The following is a 19,240-nucleotide window of genomic DNA, read 5'->3' as shown; positions in this document are numbered from 1 at the left end:
ATTTATTTATTTATTTTGTGACAGTATTTTATAAGGAGGACAGATAGGCAGCAGCCATATTTGTTGATGAAATTCGTCCTTGAAAATAAAGAGGGTTGAGTTGAGGAACAACTTGGTGCTTAAACAATGCTGAAAATATTGCCGTCAAAAAAACAATACTGAAAATTCTTCGACAACCTAGGTGGCTACTTTAACATTTAAGACGGTCTCACAAAAAAGTCTCCAAAATAATGTACACTGATATTATTCCAACCACGTTTCTACATGCTTATTTTGAGCCATAATTGGCATGCTAAATGGATTGACCATATATCACTTCATTATTATTAAATTAAAATCCTACCCAAAGCTTTGTTTTATATACATGCACAATGACTGTGCAAATGAAAATATCATATGTTGAAATCAGTCAAAAAAGTAATGTTGAATTATTATACGAACGGCCCCTCTTTTGTATTGTTCCACACCACTATATATACATCCAAATGTTTGAGAGAAAGTGCAGCACACAGAAGGTGGAGGAGAGAACACAACATAGCACACATCAAGTGCAGAACAAAAGCTAAAAACTAGGTTGCTCTTGGTCTGTAAAAATGGCTGCTGAAGCTAAGGAAATATGGTCTGCACCAATAACCCCCAGAACAGCTTCTGTGATGGGAACACCTGTTGTGGCATCTCCACCTGTGTCATGTCCACCCTCTCAGCTTCATTCTCCATCTCTAACTAGGTCACCCCTTCTTCACTCAGAGAATGGAGATGCACCACGTCCTAAAACTAAGACTCCTAAGACACCAAGAACACCAAGAACCCCAAGAACCCCACTCAGGCTCTCCAACTTAACTCCAAGGTTTATCACCCCTTTGGGTAGCCCTGTCAGAAAAGCTCTTAGGTTCACCAAGCTTGATCCTCAAGATGCTTGGCTTCCAATCACTGAGTCCAGAAATGGTAACAAGTACTATGCTGCTTTTCATACCCTCTCTTCTGGTATTGGAACTCAGGCTCTTGTTCTCCCTGTTGCCTTAACTGTTCTTGGTTGGTAAGTCTCCCATATACATAATCTTATTCACTTTCTTTGTTCGTATCAGTAATTTTTCTTCTGTGTTGCTTCTTGATTAACATGTGTGTGTGTGTTTGTTGTCATTTCTGTCTGCAAAAACTCGATCATTTGACTGAAAATTACGAAAAGTTCCTTGTGTTGAATTGAAAAGTTTACTCAAATTCTATGCTAAATCTTTTTCAAGGTAAACATGTGAACATATCAAATTACAGTTAGGATACTACTTGGTAGGTAAGAGTTTATGTAGCTGGAATTATTATTAAAAGACAATCATAATAACAACTTGCCAACTTGTACTATATAAAATGACAACATTCTATTATAATATTAAACGATGCACGTTCCATGTAGTCTTCGTGGATGTTTCTCCTTTTCTTCTTTTGTGTCATTATTCAATGTTTTTTCTGTATACAATTATTTGGTTTCAAATACAATATTACAAAACTGATGTGTTCTATGGCCCACTGTGATTTTTATTTAAACTGTGTATAATTTTGAAGTAACATTTGATTTTTTGGCGTTTGCAGGACTTGGGGAATCATAAGTTTGACTCTGGCTTTCATATGGCAACTTTACACCCTATGGCTTCTGGTCAATCTTCACGAGTCAGTGGAGCAAGGTGTACGCTACTGTCGATACCTTCAACTCTGTGGTGCTACCTTTGGTACGATTTTTTCATCTATCTTATTGTTCTAATTAACTTCATTAATTAACATTTTTAACTGATAAATTAAGTAAACCAGTTTCTGTGTAAGCTAAACGAGAGTTTTTGATGTTGCAGGGGAGAAAGTTGGGAAACTGCTAGCACTGTTTCCTATATTGTACCTATCAGCTGGAACATGCACGACACTGATCATCATAGGAGGATCCACAGCAAGAACATTTTATGAAGTGGTGTGTGGTGATTCGTGCACTGCCAAACCCATGACCACTGTGGAATGGTACTTGGTGTTTACGTGTGCAGCTGTGGTGCTGTCTCAGTTGCCAAACTTGAATTCCATTGCCGGGATATCACTCATCGGAGCACTCACTGCTGTAGGGTACTGTACCTCCATTTGGATCACCTCTGTAGCACAGGGTGCCCTAGATGGTGTGAACTATGATCCTATAAAGGCTGGAAGCAGTGTTGAAACTGCCTTTAGTGTGCTTAATGCGTTAGGTATCGTTGCCTATGCTTTCAGGGGCCACAATCTCATCCTTGAAATTCAGGTAAAGGAACACCACATGCTCAATTTTTATACATGTTTATATATATTCCTCTCAGTTGAATTTTATGAAACTGATGAAAAATTGAACTGTAAGAACAAAGAACTGAATAACCAGTCATAGAGTTACATAAGCATAAAGAATTTGAAGTTTATATGTACATTGTTTAGTTGACATTAGAGCTGCTTTCAAAGTAGAGATCAAAGTTGTTGAAAAACTTGTATAGAACTGGTCAAGCATACATTATTGAAGTTAGCTGAAGACTTTGTTTTTCGTACTAATTAATAATCAGTCTACAATGATGTTCCAACATGGAAGAAAGAAAGTCATGAAATCAGGATAAGTATTAAGTAAAATCAATCTCATTAAATATTAAATAGATAAGATAACAGTTGGTGATGGACTTAATAATTTAATTATTCTAAAGTGGCATTCATTTCATTATCGCTGCCTGCCAATATCAATTATTATTTCAATGACTTGAGTTAAAGTTAAGAAAGTCACCATCCCTGTAGGTAAATAGACTTTTTCTTCTTTGGGTTGCAAGCATATTAACCGGTCAAATAAAAAATAATTTCTTGTTAAGCCATCAATGCAGAAATTAAAAAATTCTAATTTTTTTTTTCTTGCAGTCCACTATGCCTTCAAGTGAGAAGCACCCATCACACGTGCCAATGTGGAAAGGGGTGAAGGTTTCTTATGCAGTGATTGCAGCATGCTTGTTTCCCATGACCATTGGTGGATATTGGGCTTATGGTCAATTGGTAAGAACACATAACATGTTATATTTTTCATATTTTGTATGAATGAATATTTCTGATACATAAAATGTGATGAAAATTTACAGATCCCATCAAACGGAGGAATGCTGACAGCACTATACCAGTTCCATTCCCATGATGTGTCAAAATTTGTGCTGGGAATGACGAGTTTGTTTGTGGTGGTGAATGCTTTGTGTTCGTTTCAAATCTATGGCATGCCAGCATTCGATGACATGGAGTCACAGTACACTACAAGGATGAAGAAGCCATGTCCATGGTGGCTGCGTGCATTCATTCGTGTATTCTTTGGGTTTATGTGCTTCTTCATCGGAGTGGCTGTTCCGTTTTTGTCTCAGTTGGCAGGGTTGATTGGAGGAGTGGCATTGCCGGTAACGTTCGCGTACCCTTGCTTTATGTGGCTCAAGACCAAGAAGCCAAAGAAGTACAGCGCGATGTGGGGTTTGAATTGGTTCTTGGGGACATTGGGGGTGTGTTTGAGTGTGGTGTTGGTTATATCTAGTTTGTATGTTATCATCGATACTGGCGTTAATGTCAGCTTTTTCAATCCTCAGTAGTCGAAAACATAAAGGGGAAAGAAAAAAAACACTAGGAAAATTATGTTGGGAGATAATTAGTAAGAGAATATTTGTGTTTTTCTTTTTTTTTTCTTTGTTTTCTCTTTTTTTTTATAAATTCAAATTTGTACCCCACTTTTTGTAGTTATGGGCTCATTTGTCCTGGCAATGATGATATTTGTATAAATATCATTAACTGCATAAGGGGAGGGGAAGGTAAATCAAGGTTGTATAAATTCCTAGTTTGGAAATTGAAAAGTACTTGAAGAGGGCTTGAATTTTATTTTTGTTTACTTTTAAAAATTAATGTGATCATCACATTATAGATAGTTTTAATGACTCAAACGATGTTGTTACACTAAAAGTTGACGGTAGAAAAATTAATTGTGTTCTCAATATTATACAATGCTTTTGTTAGATAAAATAAAAAGACTATGCATTACATAATATAGTGGTGTATTCATGTTAATGAAATGTATATTGAATTTAATACAATTTTTTTCCAATAAAAGCAGGTAATGAATATGCTATACTAATTTCTTTTTTAGATAAATAGAGCCCCGCCAGACATAACAGAAGAAAAAGTAATCACTATATGCTATTATATATATAAAAAATAAAGCATGATTGCATTAGATAAGAATTTGGACATCTAAAAGTTAGGTTCTGAATCAAATCCGGATGTGTCTGCGCAAATACAGATAGCAGTTATCCCTATTTGCAGAATTAATATACAGATAACTTTTATTTGCTCATGCTAATATATATATATATATATATATATATATATATATATATATATATATATATGAGTTTGCTAACGCACGTACGCCTGTTTTTCAGTTGGTACATTTTAGCAATGTGTACCGGATTTTAGTAGACAAAAATATACTTATATATTATGGATTCCAAGTTTTAAGGTTAAGGGTATTTTAACAATTTTCATTCTCAAAACTTAAAAAAAAAAAAAAAAAACCCCTAAACCCTTACTCACCTCTCTCATTCCTCTCAATCCTTTCTCTTTCATCTCTCTCACTCCAACCTTTTCTCTGTCATCCCTACTGTAGCCCCAATTGAAAAAAATCAGAAATACATGCCTCTAAAAAATTTTCCTTTGAAAAGAGTTGAGTCATTGACATATTCACCTTCAAGGCAAAGGTTCATTCAAGATCTCTTCAATTTCACCATCTTCACTAACCTCTCTAATTTCATCATTTGTATTTGATGAATCATCATCTCTTAAAAAGCCCTCCAGGCCAATTATCAATTCTTTCAGATGTCATTATGCTTGTGAAAATTAGATAAAATTATATAAGACAAAAATTATAAAATGAAAACTCATTATAAAGTCATTTTTTGTAAGAAATTGTTTAACAACTGAGTGTTTCTGATTTTTTTCCAGGCCAACTACCAACTCCTTTGATGTCATTATGCTTGTGAAAATTACATAAAATTAGATAAGACAAAAATTATAAAATAAAAACTCATTATAAAATCATTTTTTGTAAGAAATTGTTTAATAGCGAGTATTTCTGATTTTTTCCAGATCAATTACCAATTCGTTTATGCTTGTGAAAATTGGATAAAATTAGATAAGACAAAAATTATAAGATGAAAACTCATTATAAAATCATTTTTTTGTAAGATTGTTTAACCGCAAATGTTTCTGATTTTTTCAATTGGGGCTACAGTAGAGATGACAGAGAAAAGGTTGGAGTAAGAAAGAGGAAAGAGAAAGGGTTGAGAGGAATGAGAGAGGTGAGTAAGGGTTTGGGGGTTTCTTTTTTTTTTTTTTTTTTTAGTTTTGAGAATGAAAATTATTAAAATACCCTTAACCTTAAAATTGGAATCCATAATATATAAGGATATTTTTGTCTACTAAAACCCGGTACACATTGCTAAAATGTACCAACTGAAAAACAGGCGTACGCGCGTTAGCAAACCCCATATATATATATATATATATATATATATATATGTATATGTATATCAAGATAGGATTGTAGTCAGTCGCTTGGTCCACCAAAATTATATTATGTATATTATCTTATTTTATGCTGTCATGAGAGTATAGTTTGTTTTATACAGTGAAAAAAAAATTATTAGAAGATGATAAAGTAGTTTATTAAATTGATCTTACTTTTTATCATTTTACTTCTCTAATCATTTCACTTCTCTTACTATTGATATTACTCAAATTATCATTAATATCATCATTTATGTACTTATAATTGTTACTTTTATTATTCTCAATACCACCAGGAGTTAACAAATCACTGTTAATTAAACTAATTTGTTGTCAAAACTTTTATCACCAGTTCTAATATGTTTTCATCATTTTATTTCTATTATTCTACACAATATCATCAACAACATTATAAAAATAAATAAATAAATGTTACTTTCATTATATTTAGTATTATTACTAGCCTTACCTATTAATATTCAATACTTATCATTAGATACAACAAGCATATATAATAAAAAAAAATATTTTATTCCAATCTTATCATATATATCTCATTATCAAAGTAGCCCTTAAGAAATTAAATGTGAAACCAAATGTGTATGAAGACGTATGTGATATTGGCCGCCATTAGCGAAGTTAGAACGTGGACCAAGTATGACGCTGCCCCTTTGAAGTATCTCTTTTCTTTCATATGTGGTAGCGTATTTTTCAAAATTTAATAATAACCGTTCGTTGCATAATTATACTTTTTTGAGCATGTTGTAGATTTTACAAACACTAAATTATAATATACAAATGAAAATAAATTTCACTTTATTAAACCAATTTAATAAGATTAAATTAGACATGAGTTTTACTACTTCAATAAAATATTAGAATCATACAAATTTATACTAATAAAAAATTGTATGTTTTTAACGTGCAGCTTGAGGGAATTACAGAGTTACTGATACAGTATGATTATAATTTTTTTAGCCTTCGAATTATAAGTTTATTAATTTATGAAGTTCTTTTAATGTTTAAGAAAGCATTAAATGAGTTATTCAGACCTTGGAGAATGTTTACTATCGAGAGCTTTTTAGTTTATCAATTAAACCCCACACCACAAATCTATATCAGCTTCTGTGTATAATCAGAAAGAAAAGTCATGACAAGTAGATTTCACAGTAACAGAAAAAAAAGTAAAATATTGTTTTTATATAACTGACAACATTTAACAAAGCCTTGCTTAATAAAAGATATAGTAAATTTGAATACTTTTCATTAATTAAAACTCCAGTTATCATGTACCTCTGTTTAGTTAGGAAAATAGACCAAAGACAATATAACACAAAGAGGCCAGGTATGAAATTATTTTCTCTATTTTGACCTTTTCATATTTTAGGAGAGAAAAATCTTAAGTGAATTAAGCTGTCATATAATATTAACTGTTAGTGAGAGGTACATACCTTTATCAACGTTTCTTAAATTGGGTTGTTAAAAAAAACAAAATCAAACAGAACTGTTTATATATCCAAAAATTAACTAAATTGTTTAAGAACAGGTATGAACCAAACTATAAAATTTAAATTTTCTTTTAAAAGGGATAAAAAAAAATTCTCTTCCTTGCAATATCAATGAATATGATCGAATTCAGAACAGTCTAGTTCAGCTCAAGAGACAGTTCGGTTTGAATTCGATAAAACAATTCATCAAACAAATAAAAAGTTTAATTTAAAACTTTTTCAATTCTTTTGGAATTTAGTTCTCAAACCATTAAAATTTGGAAATGGAAATGGAAATAGTAGCCCGATATATTTCAAGAGATGCTCCAGAAGAGTGTTAAGTGTTAAAGACTTTGTTTTCAATCTCACGAGTATTTTGTACCTTCTAATGTAATGAAGACAACAGTGCAACATGCTGCGAATTCTAGCAACGATGGGTGAGAGGCTGGATAATGTCAAAAGTAAGTATTTGGGGGTAAAAATAACAGAACTCAGAAGAGTATTGAACATGTGTTGAGGTTGAGGGAAGCCAACGCCCACCATGAAATCAAGGATGCGCACCCCCTGTGCATGCAACTAAGATGAATACTGTATTTTCTCTGATGTTCCACGGCAACAGCAATAGTCAGTTTGATAATAGCTAGGTATCCAGGTCTACAAACTAACCAATAAAGATAAACAGCACACTACCACTGCAACTGTACATCAAACTTGGAACTCTACCTCCAAAATTAGGCAAAGAATGAATAGCAGAAGATAAATCATAAAGCAAACTTCCCAAAGATATCACCTATCCATATACGCAGAAGGGCGCCCATCGACATACTTCTGAGTTTTCCCAATTACACTGTTGGACAAAAAGACTTTTACTTATACAAAAATCATTAGCAACATCGACATGTTAAAGCATCCGAGCAAGTGTACGGCCTTGATTTTTCCTCTATCTCTTGAGTGGTAGGCAATGGTTCGAATCTGTATACCGCGCTCCTTGCACAGCAGAAGTGGTATAGATTTTTTCGAAGTCCTCTACTGAATGGATGCACTCTTTCCGGAATTCCCCTGAAGATTAATTGGATGCGTTTATCATAGATATCCCAAAAACATAGTTGGCAAGTAAAAAAGATTGCCAAAATCAGAGTTCAACCATTTAACACCAACATATACATGTTGCTGATGCTGATACAAACAAACACACGCACACATATATATATACGATGCTAATAAATTGAACCCAGAAAGAGAATCGCATTCTAGCAAAATGTTAGGTAAAAATATGAAATCATAGAAAAGCATCAGGAAACTAACTTATCTAACCTTAGATAGTGAATCCGTCTTCTCCTTACAAGTTCAAAGGTAGTTTGATTTGTTAAAATGAGATAACTGCGAAAAATAGAAAACAACTGTCATTCTGGAATAGAATACTCAACTATACATTCAACCTAATGGAGAAAAAGGGCCAGAGTGTATAAAAGACGAAGAACAAGTTCAAGATTTCATTTTACGTATGGTTATCTTGGCAAAACAGAGCTGCTAAGATTAGATTATATGCGAAATGAAAACAGTAGCAAACTCACCAAATACATACCACTAAGAAATTCCACTATGCATTATTTATTAAAGTAAATATCATAAATTGGATTCTGAGATCAGTATTAGATTTAAGTTTAACTCATTAAACGAAATATTTGTCATAATGAAATCTCCAGTTAGTATTTGATGTTTCAGATACATAAATTAAATAAGTAGTAAAGCTAGTATTCTAACATTGAACAACGCTCCACCCAGTCCCCCCCTCCCCCCCAAATTCTCTCAACCAAAAAAACTTACAGCAAGGAACAGAAGAAAGGCCTATATAAAAAGAAATCTTAGGCTAGATGCAGAAGTTACCTATGAAATAGCAGTAGCAGGAGAAGAAAGATGAGCCAAACTGACAGAGTGATCAAGAGTAGTATCAAGATCGCATCCTGCCACCTGAGAGCATAAAAAGTAACGACCTAATGTCAGAGTACAGAAATAAAGAAAAAAAGAGCATTGGATTCTTTTCCTTTCGTTACGGAAGACCTCAAGATAAATTTAAAGTGTAAATTGAACAATTAGCCTTAACTTTATGTCAAGAGTCACCTAATACTAGACAGGGTGATCTTTGGCATAAAAGTATAATTATTGGCATGCACAAGCTAGTAAAACCCTCACCCCCACCCAAATATTCTTATGTGCGTAACTTTCCCCAAGGGAGGATTTTGAACATGAAGGTTTTACAAATCTGGGAGCTTCATTAATCAAGATATCATACCAAATCCATGTAATGTGATCTTTCAGATATGAAATATACAAGACACCAGTCCAAAGGCACAAAGCTGTCTCTTCAAAAAGGTACCACCTAAGTGTGTTTAGACAGGAAGAAAAAAAAATCACAGTGAGAAATATATTTAGACTAGATATATACAAAAATCATAAAGTAAGTAACTTGAACAACGCTGCATTTTATTGATTACAAGGAAAACATGGCAAAATCTTCACAAAGATGTATATATAGCACTTCCTTAAATAAACCATAAAAGTAATCCCATTCACAAATTTCACACAAGTATCCAAGCATAGTAAACTATAGTGCTTCAACTAACATATGTATAGAAGCATGTCCAATGAGAATTGTTCTCATTTGAAAAACGAATCATGATCATACAATATCAAGGGAACCTAGCTCTGTTGGGTATTATCTTAGTCTTTGCCATCTGTGTACAATTGTATGGTCAAGATTTGTTGTTCTTTTAAGTCAGAACACTTCTCACTTAATATCCCTTCTCTACATAAAGTGAGAGAAAAAAAAGTTTAAACTATCAATAATTTACTTAAAGCCATCTATAATTATTAAATCCACATAGTCCTTACTAGGACATATGACTAAATGTAAAAATAAGAGTAGATATTAAGAAAAACTAAATATATAACGTAAGGATAACAAACTAATTAAGCTTCTAAATATGTTTCTGACTTTATCCACTCATCCCTTGCCCTTAATATTGAAAAAAAAAGACTGAGTACACATTGAAACTAACAGTCTTATACAATGTCATCATAATGAAACAAACAAAAGATATTCCACTGTTAATTAGCAGTGATTGAATTTCCAGGCCACTGATCCTTCGTATGAATATCAAGACTAATTATAAATGAAATAATATCATCAAGCAAACATACCCATTATTGGTGAAGGTGGAATTTTTTCATCAAAAAAACCGATAGCTTAGATAAAGTCTAAAATACAAAATCTTCAAAAGTAAATTATGAATTTCACATCCAATATAATAACTCACCAAAATTTACAGTGATTACCCTGTCCAATGCAGTTACCAAGCCAAACACAATGATGATCAAATTGAAGAACACACTTGTCACAATCATGACAATGCTTCGCTCGTGGAGGCTGCATAATGGTCACCAATAAAATAATTGACCATCAAAATCTTGATGTTAAACTATTAGAGCCTGAAAGTCATTGTGCGTAGAAGGAACTCCTAACGTGCTAAAAACCTTAAAATTCATGTATATAACAAGAGGAAAAAGTAGTTTATAAAGTGTAGCTCAACCTATCTTTTCGTTATCCGTGGAAATATTTTTCTCATGCTTCAAATACAGGCATCCAATCCAGAGTGAAAAAATATATTCCACCACTTATACTGAGTATAAATTACGTTTTTTTGTCATGAACCAATAAAAAAAAGCATTCACATCATGCTGACTTCTTTCTGTCACCAGGCAAGCAGAATCTAGATCACAAATGACAACCAAAAACCCAAAAAACGCTTTTCACAGATACAAGATGTAGAGTAGAATCCGGGAAAGCCTAACAATATTATTAAAATTGTACTTAATTATTAAAAAAGATGCTTCAAGACATGGCAGCGTCAACACTTGGTTTCTTAAATCCTTACAGTGAATTCTCATGATGCTGTACAAAATTAATGTGGACAACTAAAACCATCAAGTGAATGCAAAACCACCACCTAAAGATGAACTGAAGAAGCAATACAATATGAAATAGCCCACACAAAAACATAATACAGATTATAGAATATTAGAATGTCATTTGAAATACCTGTTCCACATTGCAATAGGTGCATGTCCATGTTCTGCAGTGAGAAGTAAGCCATAAATAACAGTTTGTGAAAATTTAACCAGCACTGACAACGGTCCTATCTACCTGATTGATGATCCCAAAGGATACAAGTCCGACACTAACTTTGACCAAGATGTTGTACTGCTTCCTGAAAGATTTCTTCCTAATAGATTTTCCTCCATGGAAACAACGAAACTCCCATTTTTGCTTGAAGCTGATTGACTTTGCTTAAGCAATATAAAATTGAAAATAAATTGTTAGGCGAGACCAGAAACATAATTTTGCTTCACATCTTATTGAATCCCTTTTCCTAACAATAAATTTTATACAGGAAAAGTCGGGCTGCCTACCTGGATGTATATGGTGTCTTTTTGTATGCTACATTTCTATCGTGAACAGTCATCATGGCATCAAGAACGTAGCTGCACACAGAAAATTAGCAAAGGAAATCAAATCCATCAGGTAAACATTCAAGCGAAAATACTCCAATTCCTGATGACACTCATTATTCAGTTCATCACGGGTAAGCAAATGTTTTATTACCCTGGCGAAGAAAGTGAGGTGGCAAAGTATTGAATTAAAGTACCAACGAACAGCAGTAAGTATAAAGCAGTGTACCTGACAGAAAAACCAAGTAAAAAATCAGAAAATCAGAAACACTGCTGCAACAATCTAAAACTGCTAGGAAACACTAACTTGTATAGTGCATTAATCGTGCATAACACATGCAGAAAATGCAACTTCAATTTATATCACAAAAGACAAAACAAGACTAGGTAGAACAGCTCACCACGGTTCCTTCTTAGTCTTTTCTATCAAATCCCCGTCAAACAAGAAGAGCACGCCAGCATAAACGAGGTGAATCGTCACCAAGGCCACCTTCAAGCACAACGAAGACCTTCGACCTTAAATTCAGCAACAGACATTTACAATGAGGAAAAAATTAAGCTACCACAAAAACATTTCCAGGAAAAGGAAATTAAATTCCGATAAAATACACATTCAAAATCAACATAAATTAAAATTCCGCGTTGCTTTCTCAGGAACCAAAGAGAGCTACCAGGATCAGCGAGACATGGAAAAATTCGGAAGCAACGATCCATTGGTCGTTCCCACGTACGCATAGGGGAGCACATCCTGGCGATCGTCATGAATTAAAGCGAAACCGCGGAAGCAATCGAGCAAACGATAGACATCGGAGATTCGCGAGTGTGTTTCCCGGAAAATCAATTTTCTCACTAAATCGAGCTTTCCCGAGAGAACGACCGGTGAGAGTGGGAGAGAGCGAAAGGTGTTGGGAGTGATGAGGATTGGAATTTATAAGAAGCGTATGTTAGTTTAAGTAAGCCAACTCTGAAGAAGAAGAGAGACGATAAAGGGAGGGTGCGCATCGCGCATCCTTGGTGTAACTTAGCGCGCTCTATGCCAAAGCGAAATCTGGGTGAGACTGTTAGTTGTTGTCATTATTACCCAACGAAAAAATTTGCAGCGATTTTCTTATTAATTCAAGGAATTTATTTAATCTCGATCACAACGATTCTTCAACGTGTGAAGAAGACTGAAGAAGAATGTTAAAGAAGAAGCAATTATGTTGCAATAAAACGTAAAAATAATACCAAAAACTTGTTTATCTATCTTACCACTTTTAATGTTTATTTACCCAATAAATAAGTTAGGACATAGATATTTTTCTATGTAAATAATTACATTTTAATTTGTTTTCTTGTCTAATTAGTTTGTAAATGCACTATCGATGGCTAAGCAGTAGTTTCTCCCGCATGTTTAATCTATAATTAATGAATAAAATTACAATTATTATATTAGAAAATACGGTCAATTTAAACAACACATAAACTAAAATGAAAGGAGTAATATAAAACTATTTTATACAGTATAATATAAATATTATTATGCTTTTTTTATTTGCTTATACCAATTGAGAGCGTGTTTCAAAATGACATCACATTTCAAATTTGGATCACTTGCGTAAAAAAAGTTATTATTACTGCTTGGGTGAAATAATTCATTGTGTGTAACTCTTTACACCAAATATGCTAATCTCTATTATAATAATAATAATAATAATAATAATAATAATCTTAAAATTTTCATATTCTTAGACAACAAATTTTTAGGTCAATAAAGTTAGCTTCTTTTTCTAAAATGAATCATTTTACAAAGATGTGTTTTTATTATTGAGTTAAAGCACGTGTTTCTATTTGAGGTGAGGTTAATTACATAATGTTAATAATATTTGAAGAGTAATGTAAGACAAATTAGTGACCCAAAAGTTACATTAGCAAAATCCAAATAAGTACCACAGCCTAATTTCTGGTAAAGATGTCCTTGGCACATTCAACTTTTCTTTTTATCATTTTTATTTTATTTTTAGTAGAACTTGGTGAAGTTGAAAAGGTGTTGGTTTATACTATTAGCATGTATCCAAGAGATGAAAGAATGTACTCAATACTAGTTTTTGTTTTTCTCCTTTTTCTTGGTCAGATCTTTCACTGTTTAATTACTGTATGTTGAGTTAGAACAATCTGATAAATAACATGAAGTTTGTTGGCATTGTTAAAAGGTTCTTTTATTCAAATTGTTGTTCCATTCGAAAAACAAATGCATTGATTCCTAAATAATGTAAGAATCTAGACAAATTTTGTTTAAACAATAAATCAAACCTGTTAGAAGGAATGTTGAAATAATAATCTGTTATGGTGTTTAGTCATAAATTTTATATTAAGAAAAAAAAATCCATTTATTTACTAGCTTTGCAACTTAGATTTTTTTTAACTTTAAAATTAATTAATTTAATTTTTTTATCATGTTACATTTAGATTTTAATTTAATGATTATGTGAGTTTGTAGTTCTCATATAGACTATAAATTTTCACCCCTAACATGGTGCTAGAAGAGATTGGATTTAGAAAAATTATTAATTTATTTTTACAGTTGATAGTAGGAAATTAAAATAGATGTGCAACTAAATGAATTGAGTGCATCACTAACCGCTTGTAATTTTCTACTTTTTATTCAATATTTTATTTTTATAAGTATTGATAAATCACCCAAGCTAATTCTGTAGTAAATATACATACTGAAAACAATTCCGTATTTATTTTTTAAATTTTCACTTATCCCGTGTTTGATTTTATCTACTTAATTTAGAATTCTTTGACCCTGCACTTTATCTACTTTATCTTATTCATCTATTTAATACTTAGTCATGATATGACATCTTTTAAAGTAGGAAAATGTTAACCCATCACCTTAGGATACCGTACTATAATTAATAATTAACTATTATTAATTCCACTGTATTTATTTCGAATAATTAATTTTATTATTAAAATAATATAAATTTATACAATACTTTTTTTTGAAACAAAAATATTCTTTTTTTATCTTTATAATTATTTTCTAAGCACAAAATAAATATTTTGAAATTTGTAAAGTCTTTGTCAAGAAATAAACAAAAATATCTTTTGACACAGTTTTTTAATGAGAGTTTAAAATGTGAAGATTTATAATTGAATTCTCGAATATTTGACTACCAAGAGCACCTACTAACCTACTAAGATAGTACGCTACTTAAGAGACCAACTTTCCTTAAGAGACCGAACGCTACGTGAGAGGCCATCCACTAAGACCGAATGCTAAGACCGAACGCTAACAAGACCGAGCACTAAGGCCGAACTCTCCTTAAGACCGAACGCTCAACAAGACAGAATACTAAGGCCGAACTCCACTTAAGACCGAACGTTAAGACCGAACACTCAACAAGACAGAGTACTAAGGTCGAACTCCACTTAAGACCGAACGCTATTACGACCGAACGCTAAGACCGAACGGTTATCAGTTGCGAAACTGCATAATTCTGCAGAATTTTTGCAAAATTATGAACAACACCTAACCCAACTATTCCTAACCATTTTTACTAACTTCTAACACCCTTAATTCTTGTTTTATACTTAACTAAACTCATCTAAATGATTCTGAACATTCCTACTACCCTTCTAAAGTGATTAAGATCAAGTTTTGTATTTTGAAACATCAATTTTCACAACTTAAGGACCCAATTTCGATTTTACCACTTCTAACATGTTCTAGTCCAATTTTATGATCCTAACAAGTCACAAATGACTTGCCTAAGATGTCCCAACAGCCCAAATGTGTCCAGAATCCCTACTTCCCAAAACCACTACCTCACTTTCTCTCAAGTGACCCTAAAACACTACCAGTGTACTCAAAACAGTGCATACATCAAACATATCAATCTCAAATATCACTTCAGCCCAACCAAATCCCCAATCACAAATTTCCAACATACAGTTCATACAGCAAATCTCATAAACACAATTTCAACCCAAACAACATAATTACACAGAGATCAACACATTTGCACATTTCATAATAATAAACTTTAAGAAAACCTAGCTCCCCTTACCTTGGAACTTCTTTGCTCAGCTCTAAGACCTGCAGCTCCAGTACCTCACACGCAAATAATCTAGATAGCACCCTATAACCCGCAATGCGGTGACCAAGAACAGCTCTTAGAGCTAGAATGAACGGAGAAAAACATAAAGAAGGGTACACTAGGCACATGCAACTTGCCCTAGGTCCCAAACAGCGGAAAACAGTGAAGAGCTACTTACGCGCTGAAGAATAAAAAATCTATTCGGATGGTTGCGAAGGTCTCTACGCCGCGGTCACTTCAGCACCACCTAATCCAACATGCAACCACTAAACATGAGAGAAAGGTAGAGAGAAGGCAGAGAGAAATGGAGGAACAAGCTTTTTAGAGAGAGAATGTGAAGCTGAGATAATGAGCTCAGATTGAAAAGTCCCTCCTAAAGTCATAGTGCCCTTAGTGTTATGGGTCTGACTACTTCAACATAAGGCCCAACTGCCATATATTTTCTGGCACTTACAATAAATATTTTGAAATTTGTAAAGTCTTTGTCAAGAAATAAACAAAAATATATTTTGATACTTGAAGACAGTTTTTTAATGAGAGTTTAAAATGTGAAGATTTATAGGTGAAAGCTTGAAATATTTAAAATGTAGGGTTTTTAATTTTTGTAAAAAAAAGCTCTTTAAAATTTTTACCCTTTTTAAAAAAAATCGTGAAAAAAAGAATGCACTTTTTTATGAAAGTTTTTTTCTTTTTCTTCGTAATGCTTTATATCACTCTTTTAAATTAATTTTTCTTGTTTATTTTGAATGAATTATGTAATGGTTTTTACAATTTTCTTATTTGTTATTTTAGTACACTAAGTAATATTTTTCTTTATTGTTTATATTCGCATATGGTAAATTGCACATTGGATGGAGACAGTGGTAGAGATAAGATGAAGAATAGAGTTTATTTATAATGTTAGTGAAATTTCTAATCCTTCTTTAACTTTTCAATAGACTTATGTAACTTTAATGTGGATGCGACCTAATATTGACAGACAAAGATCCATGGATGACTGAAGCAATTCCAAAAGAGTTGCCATCAACAAAACACAGCTTCTGCATATGCCATATTACTTCCAAGTTTAGCTCTTCGTTCAATGCTATACTTCGTCACAAATATTCAAAATGGCGCGTCGATTTTTTTAAGCTCTACAAGTTACAAAAGTATGAAGAATCTGATCACCAATTGCCAGGAGTCGTCGGAAAGTATAATTTGCAGTGAAATAAGCATGTGAACGAATTCTATGAAATAAAAAATTATTGGATGTTTAATTGTTTTTTTTTATTTTTAATTTTAATAATTTTTTATTTTTATTTTAGATATTTAACACTCTAAAAACAATTGTTAGTATCCTTTAAAGTACATATTTATTTCACACAATTAAATTTTTTTAGCTATTAATACGTGTGTTGTCAAGCTAATGAATGATATAAATATGCGAATCACGATACAGTGGTTTGTTTTATTCAGAATAAATGTAATATAGTTTATAGTGGACAGATTTCGGTGAGATTGAGAAGCTCCAATTGGACCAAAAAAATAATGGAAGAATGTGAAAGAGAAAAATCAAAATGAGTCGGTGGAATTCTTTTTAATATCATTGATCTCAATCATCCAAGCAAAACTGAAAATGCTATTGGATAAGTATTACCACATTAGCAAAACCTAAAAGCGACTATTCTTTCCTTTCTTTCTTTTCTTTTCTTTTTTCTACACATTATCAACATCCACATAACTATGGGCCTATTTAACTAACTGCAAGGCCCAGTCTATACCTAACGCACAAAACAAGGCATCACGGATTCTTCAATCTTCTGGAGGCGGAATCCTATGAGATGCACCTCATGGAATAGGTGGTCACTGGTGAATCCATAGTGGGAGCACCACCGTACACTCTGGCGTGATCACTCTCTAACCCGTAATCCATCATCGGACGGTACTCCAAATCCTCGTCATGATCAAATACAAACTCCGGAATCTCCACCTCGTTCCTCTTCACGTGCTCCCACAGAAAATCAACCCTGCTTATGTACTTCAACTTTCCATACAGCCTATCACACGCAATCAAACTCCGCAACATCAGTTTTCACATGATGGAACCTCACATTCCCATTCACATTCAATAATCAATTACTAACAGACACTACAATTTATTGAAACTCATCTTTGTAGTTACTGTTTCGCATTGCATAATCAAACACTTAATTTTATATTATTTTTTTAAAACTTTAAACTTCAATGTAAAAATTCTTTTTAAATGTTAAATTTAACTTATCGAAAAAAATAAAATATAATGCACAGATAAAGATAGAATCAATAATTGAAGAAATCTTTCCAAGATTCGACAAGCAGCAAGTGAAAAAAATAAAATTGAAAAAGGATGAGACTGACAATTTCTTTTCAGATTTACATCTTATTTCTGAAAAAAAAAAATGTTCTCGAGATAATAATAAAACACGTTTCCATCATAATCTGATAAAAAATCAACGGATCATTTTGATTCTTTTTCTGTAACAAAAAAAAAACTTGAATTGCATGGTGCCAGGATTTTTGATGAAGAAAAATTGACGAAAATAGGTGATAAATTAAAAATAGTGAGGGATGCATGATGCATGTGTGAAGTACTATTGAACGATGAAAATGGATCTATATATAAACAAAAGTAAAATTAATAACAAGGAGGATGACAATTGGCATACCCAGCGTTGAAGAGGAAGCGGCCCAAGGTAGCAAGGAAAAGGCGGGCCTGTAAGCCCGGATGAATAAAATAAAAAGCTTCGAGATTCTCCTTCACGTTGGCCGGGATCGCGTCGTAGATCGACCGGAGAGCGGATATTCCGGGCAAATTCTCGCTTCTCTGGACGTCGGTGTGCACGTAGAGCACTGCGAATTTTCTCTTCCCCAGCTTCGGGAAAACCCTCTCTTCCAGGTACCTCTTCAGCACCTCAACAGTGATCAACCGCGCTGAGACAAAATTGGTGAATCGTCGAAACGAATCACGATCCCGTCAGTTACAGTTAAAATCCATAAAATAAAAAGTGCGAGAAAAATTAGGAATTGAATTGACCTGGGAAGAATTTTCCGATAATGCGAAGGATCTTGCGGCCATGCTTGTCACGGCCTTTGATCTTGAAAACCTCTAGTTTTTCGAGCAGCTCTTCCTGTTCGAGTTCGGATATGGGCGCGCACATGTTTGGTTTATAGAGAAAGAGAGAAAATCGGAGTGGAAGAAGAAAAATTAGAAAATGGATAAGAGAAATTGATTGTGATGGTGTAGAAGAGAATGATGGAAGGCATTATAAGGGATGCAAGATAAGGGACAAACAGAACTTAATTATTTGATTATGGATAAAAGAAACACAAATAAGGAGTGTTAGAAAGAGAAAATAAGGGATTGGAATATTATTAATTATAAATAAAATTCAAAATAAAAATTGAAAGCAACACAAGCTTGCTGCAGTTTCGCGGCCTAGGAATATTCGAAGGTATCTTCCTTTTTCAGAGTACCATGGGCCCACACTATCCACACGCAATCTCAGCCGTAGGTTCCTTCATCATGATTCGTGGAGAAACCAGGCTTCCTCCATAATTATCGTTGCTTAATTC

General features: G+C 33.1%; 3 protein-coding genes across 3 annotated transcripts; 1 reads left to right on the top strand and 2 right to left on the bottom strand.

The window, feature by feature from the left end:
- Positions 1-493: 493 nt before the first annotated feature.
- On the top strand, positions 494-3,882 carry LOC124834871 (lysine histidine transporter-like 8). The gene is made up of 5 exons (XM_088100911.1): positions 494-1,036; positions 1,585-1,721; positions 1,839-2,266; positions 2,896-3,027; positions 3,111-3,882. The coding sequence occupies exons 1-5, from the start codon at positions 594-596 to the stop codon at positions 3,597-3,599; spliced, it is 1,629 nt and encodes a 542-aa protein (XP_087957037.1). The 5' UTR covers positions 494-593; the 3' UTR covers positions 3,600-3,882.
- A 3,502-nt stretch (positions 3,883-7,384) lies between these two features.
- LOC124834873 (DHHC-type zinc finger family protein) lies at positions 7,385-12,560 on the bottom strand. The gene is made up of 11 exons (XM_047309680.2): positions 12,233-12,560; positions 11,963-12,077; positions 11,716-11,790; positions 11,523-11,594; positions 11,257-11,394; positions 11,152-11,185; positions 10,370-10,479; positions 9,346-9,432; positions 8,940-9,023; positions 8,367-8,432; positions 7,385-8,111 (listed from the first exon to the last, which is right to left on the bottom strand). Exons 1-11 carry the CDS (start codon positions 12,321-12,323, stop codon positions 7,937-7,939), a joined length of 1,047 nt encoding a protein of 348 aa, XP_047165636.1. The 5' UTR covers positions 12,324-12,560; the 3' UTR covers positions 7,385-7,936.
- Positions 12,561-17,187: 4,627 nt separating this feature from the next.
- Positions 17,188-18,959, bottom strand: LOC124834876 (SEC14 cytosolic factor family protein / phosphoglyceride transfer family protein). Its single transcript, XM_047309685.2, has 3 exons — positions 18,702-18,959; positions 18,334-18,598; positions 17,188-17,685 (listed from the first exon to the last, which is right to left on the bottom strand). Exons 1-3 carry the CDS (start codon positions 18,823-18,825, stop codon positions 17,463-17,465), a joined length of 612 nt encoding a protein of 203 aa, XP_047165641.1. The 5' UTR covers positions 18,826-18,959; the 3' UTR covers positions 17,188-17,462.
- Between the last annotated feature and the right edge of the window lie 281 nt (positions 18,960-19,240).

Source organism: Vigna umbellata, chromosome 10 (assembly GCF_029865625.1).
Source record: "Vigna umbellata cultivar VRB3 chromosome 10, Vumbellata_1.0, whole genome shotgun sequence".
Taxonomy (NCBI): domain Eukaryota; kingdom Viridiplantae; phylum Streptophyta; class Magnoliopsida; order Fabales; family Fabaceae; genus Vigna; species Vigna umbellata.
This window is presented reverse-complemented; position numbering and strand designations above follow the sequence as displayed.

What these genes read in the sequence shown, in the direction of transcription:
- LOC124834871 (XM_088100911.1), top strand. Translation starts at nt 594, where the DNA reads ATGGCTGCTGAAGCTAAGGAAATATGGTCTGCACCAATAACCCCCAGA. An exon ending in GCCTTAACTGTTCTTGGTTG is followed by an intron (nt 1,037 to 1,584) that starts GTAAGTCTCCCA and finishes TGGCGTTTGCAG; the next exon opens with GACTTGGGGAATCATAAGTT. An exon ending in ATTGGGCTTATGGTCAATTG is followed by an intron (nt 3,028 to 3,110) that starts GTAAGAACACAT and finishes GAAAATTTACAG; the next exon opens with ATCCCATCAAACGGAGGAAT.
- LOC124834873 (XM_047309680.2), bottom strand. Translation starts at nt 12,323, where the DNA reads ATGACGATCGCCAGGATGTGCTCCCCTATGCGTACGTGGGAACGACCA. An exon ending in TCCATGTCTCGCTGATCCTG is followed by an intron (nt 12,078 to 12,232) that starts GTAGCTCTCTTT and finishes GCTGAATTTAAG; the next exon opens with GTCGAAGGTCTTCGTTGTGC. An exon ending in CCTTTGGGATCATCAATCAG is followed by an intron (nt 11,186 to 11,256) that starts GTAGATAGGACC and finishes TTCTCACTGCAG; the next exon opens with AACATGGACATGCACCTATT.
- LOC124834876 (XM_047309685.2), bottom strand. Translation starts at nt 18,825, where the DNA reads ATGTGCGCGCCCATATCCGAACTCGAACAGGAAGAGCTGCTCGAAAAA. An exon ending in TATCGGAAAATTCTTCCCAG is followed by an intron (nt 18,599 to 18,701) that starts GTCAATTCAATT and finishes ATTTTGTCTCAG; the next exon opens with CGCGGTTGATCACTGTTGAG. An exon ending in CGCTTCCTCTTCAACGCTGG is followed by an intron (nt 17,686 to 18,333) that starts GTATGCCAATTG and finishes TGCGTGTGATAG; the next exon opens with GCTGTATGGAAAGTTGAAGT.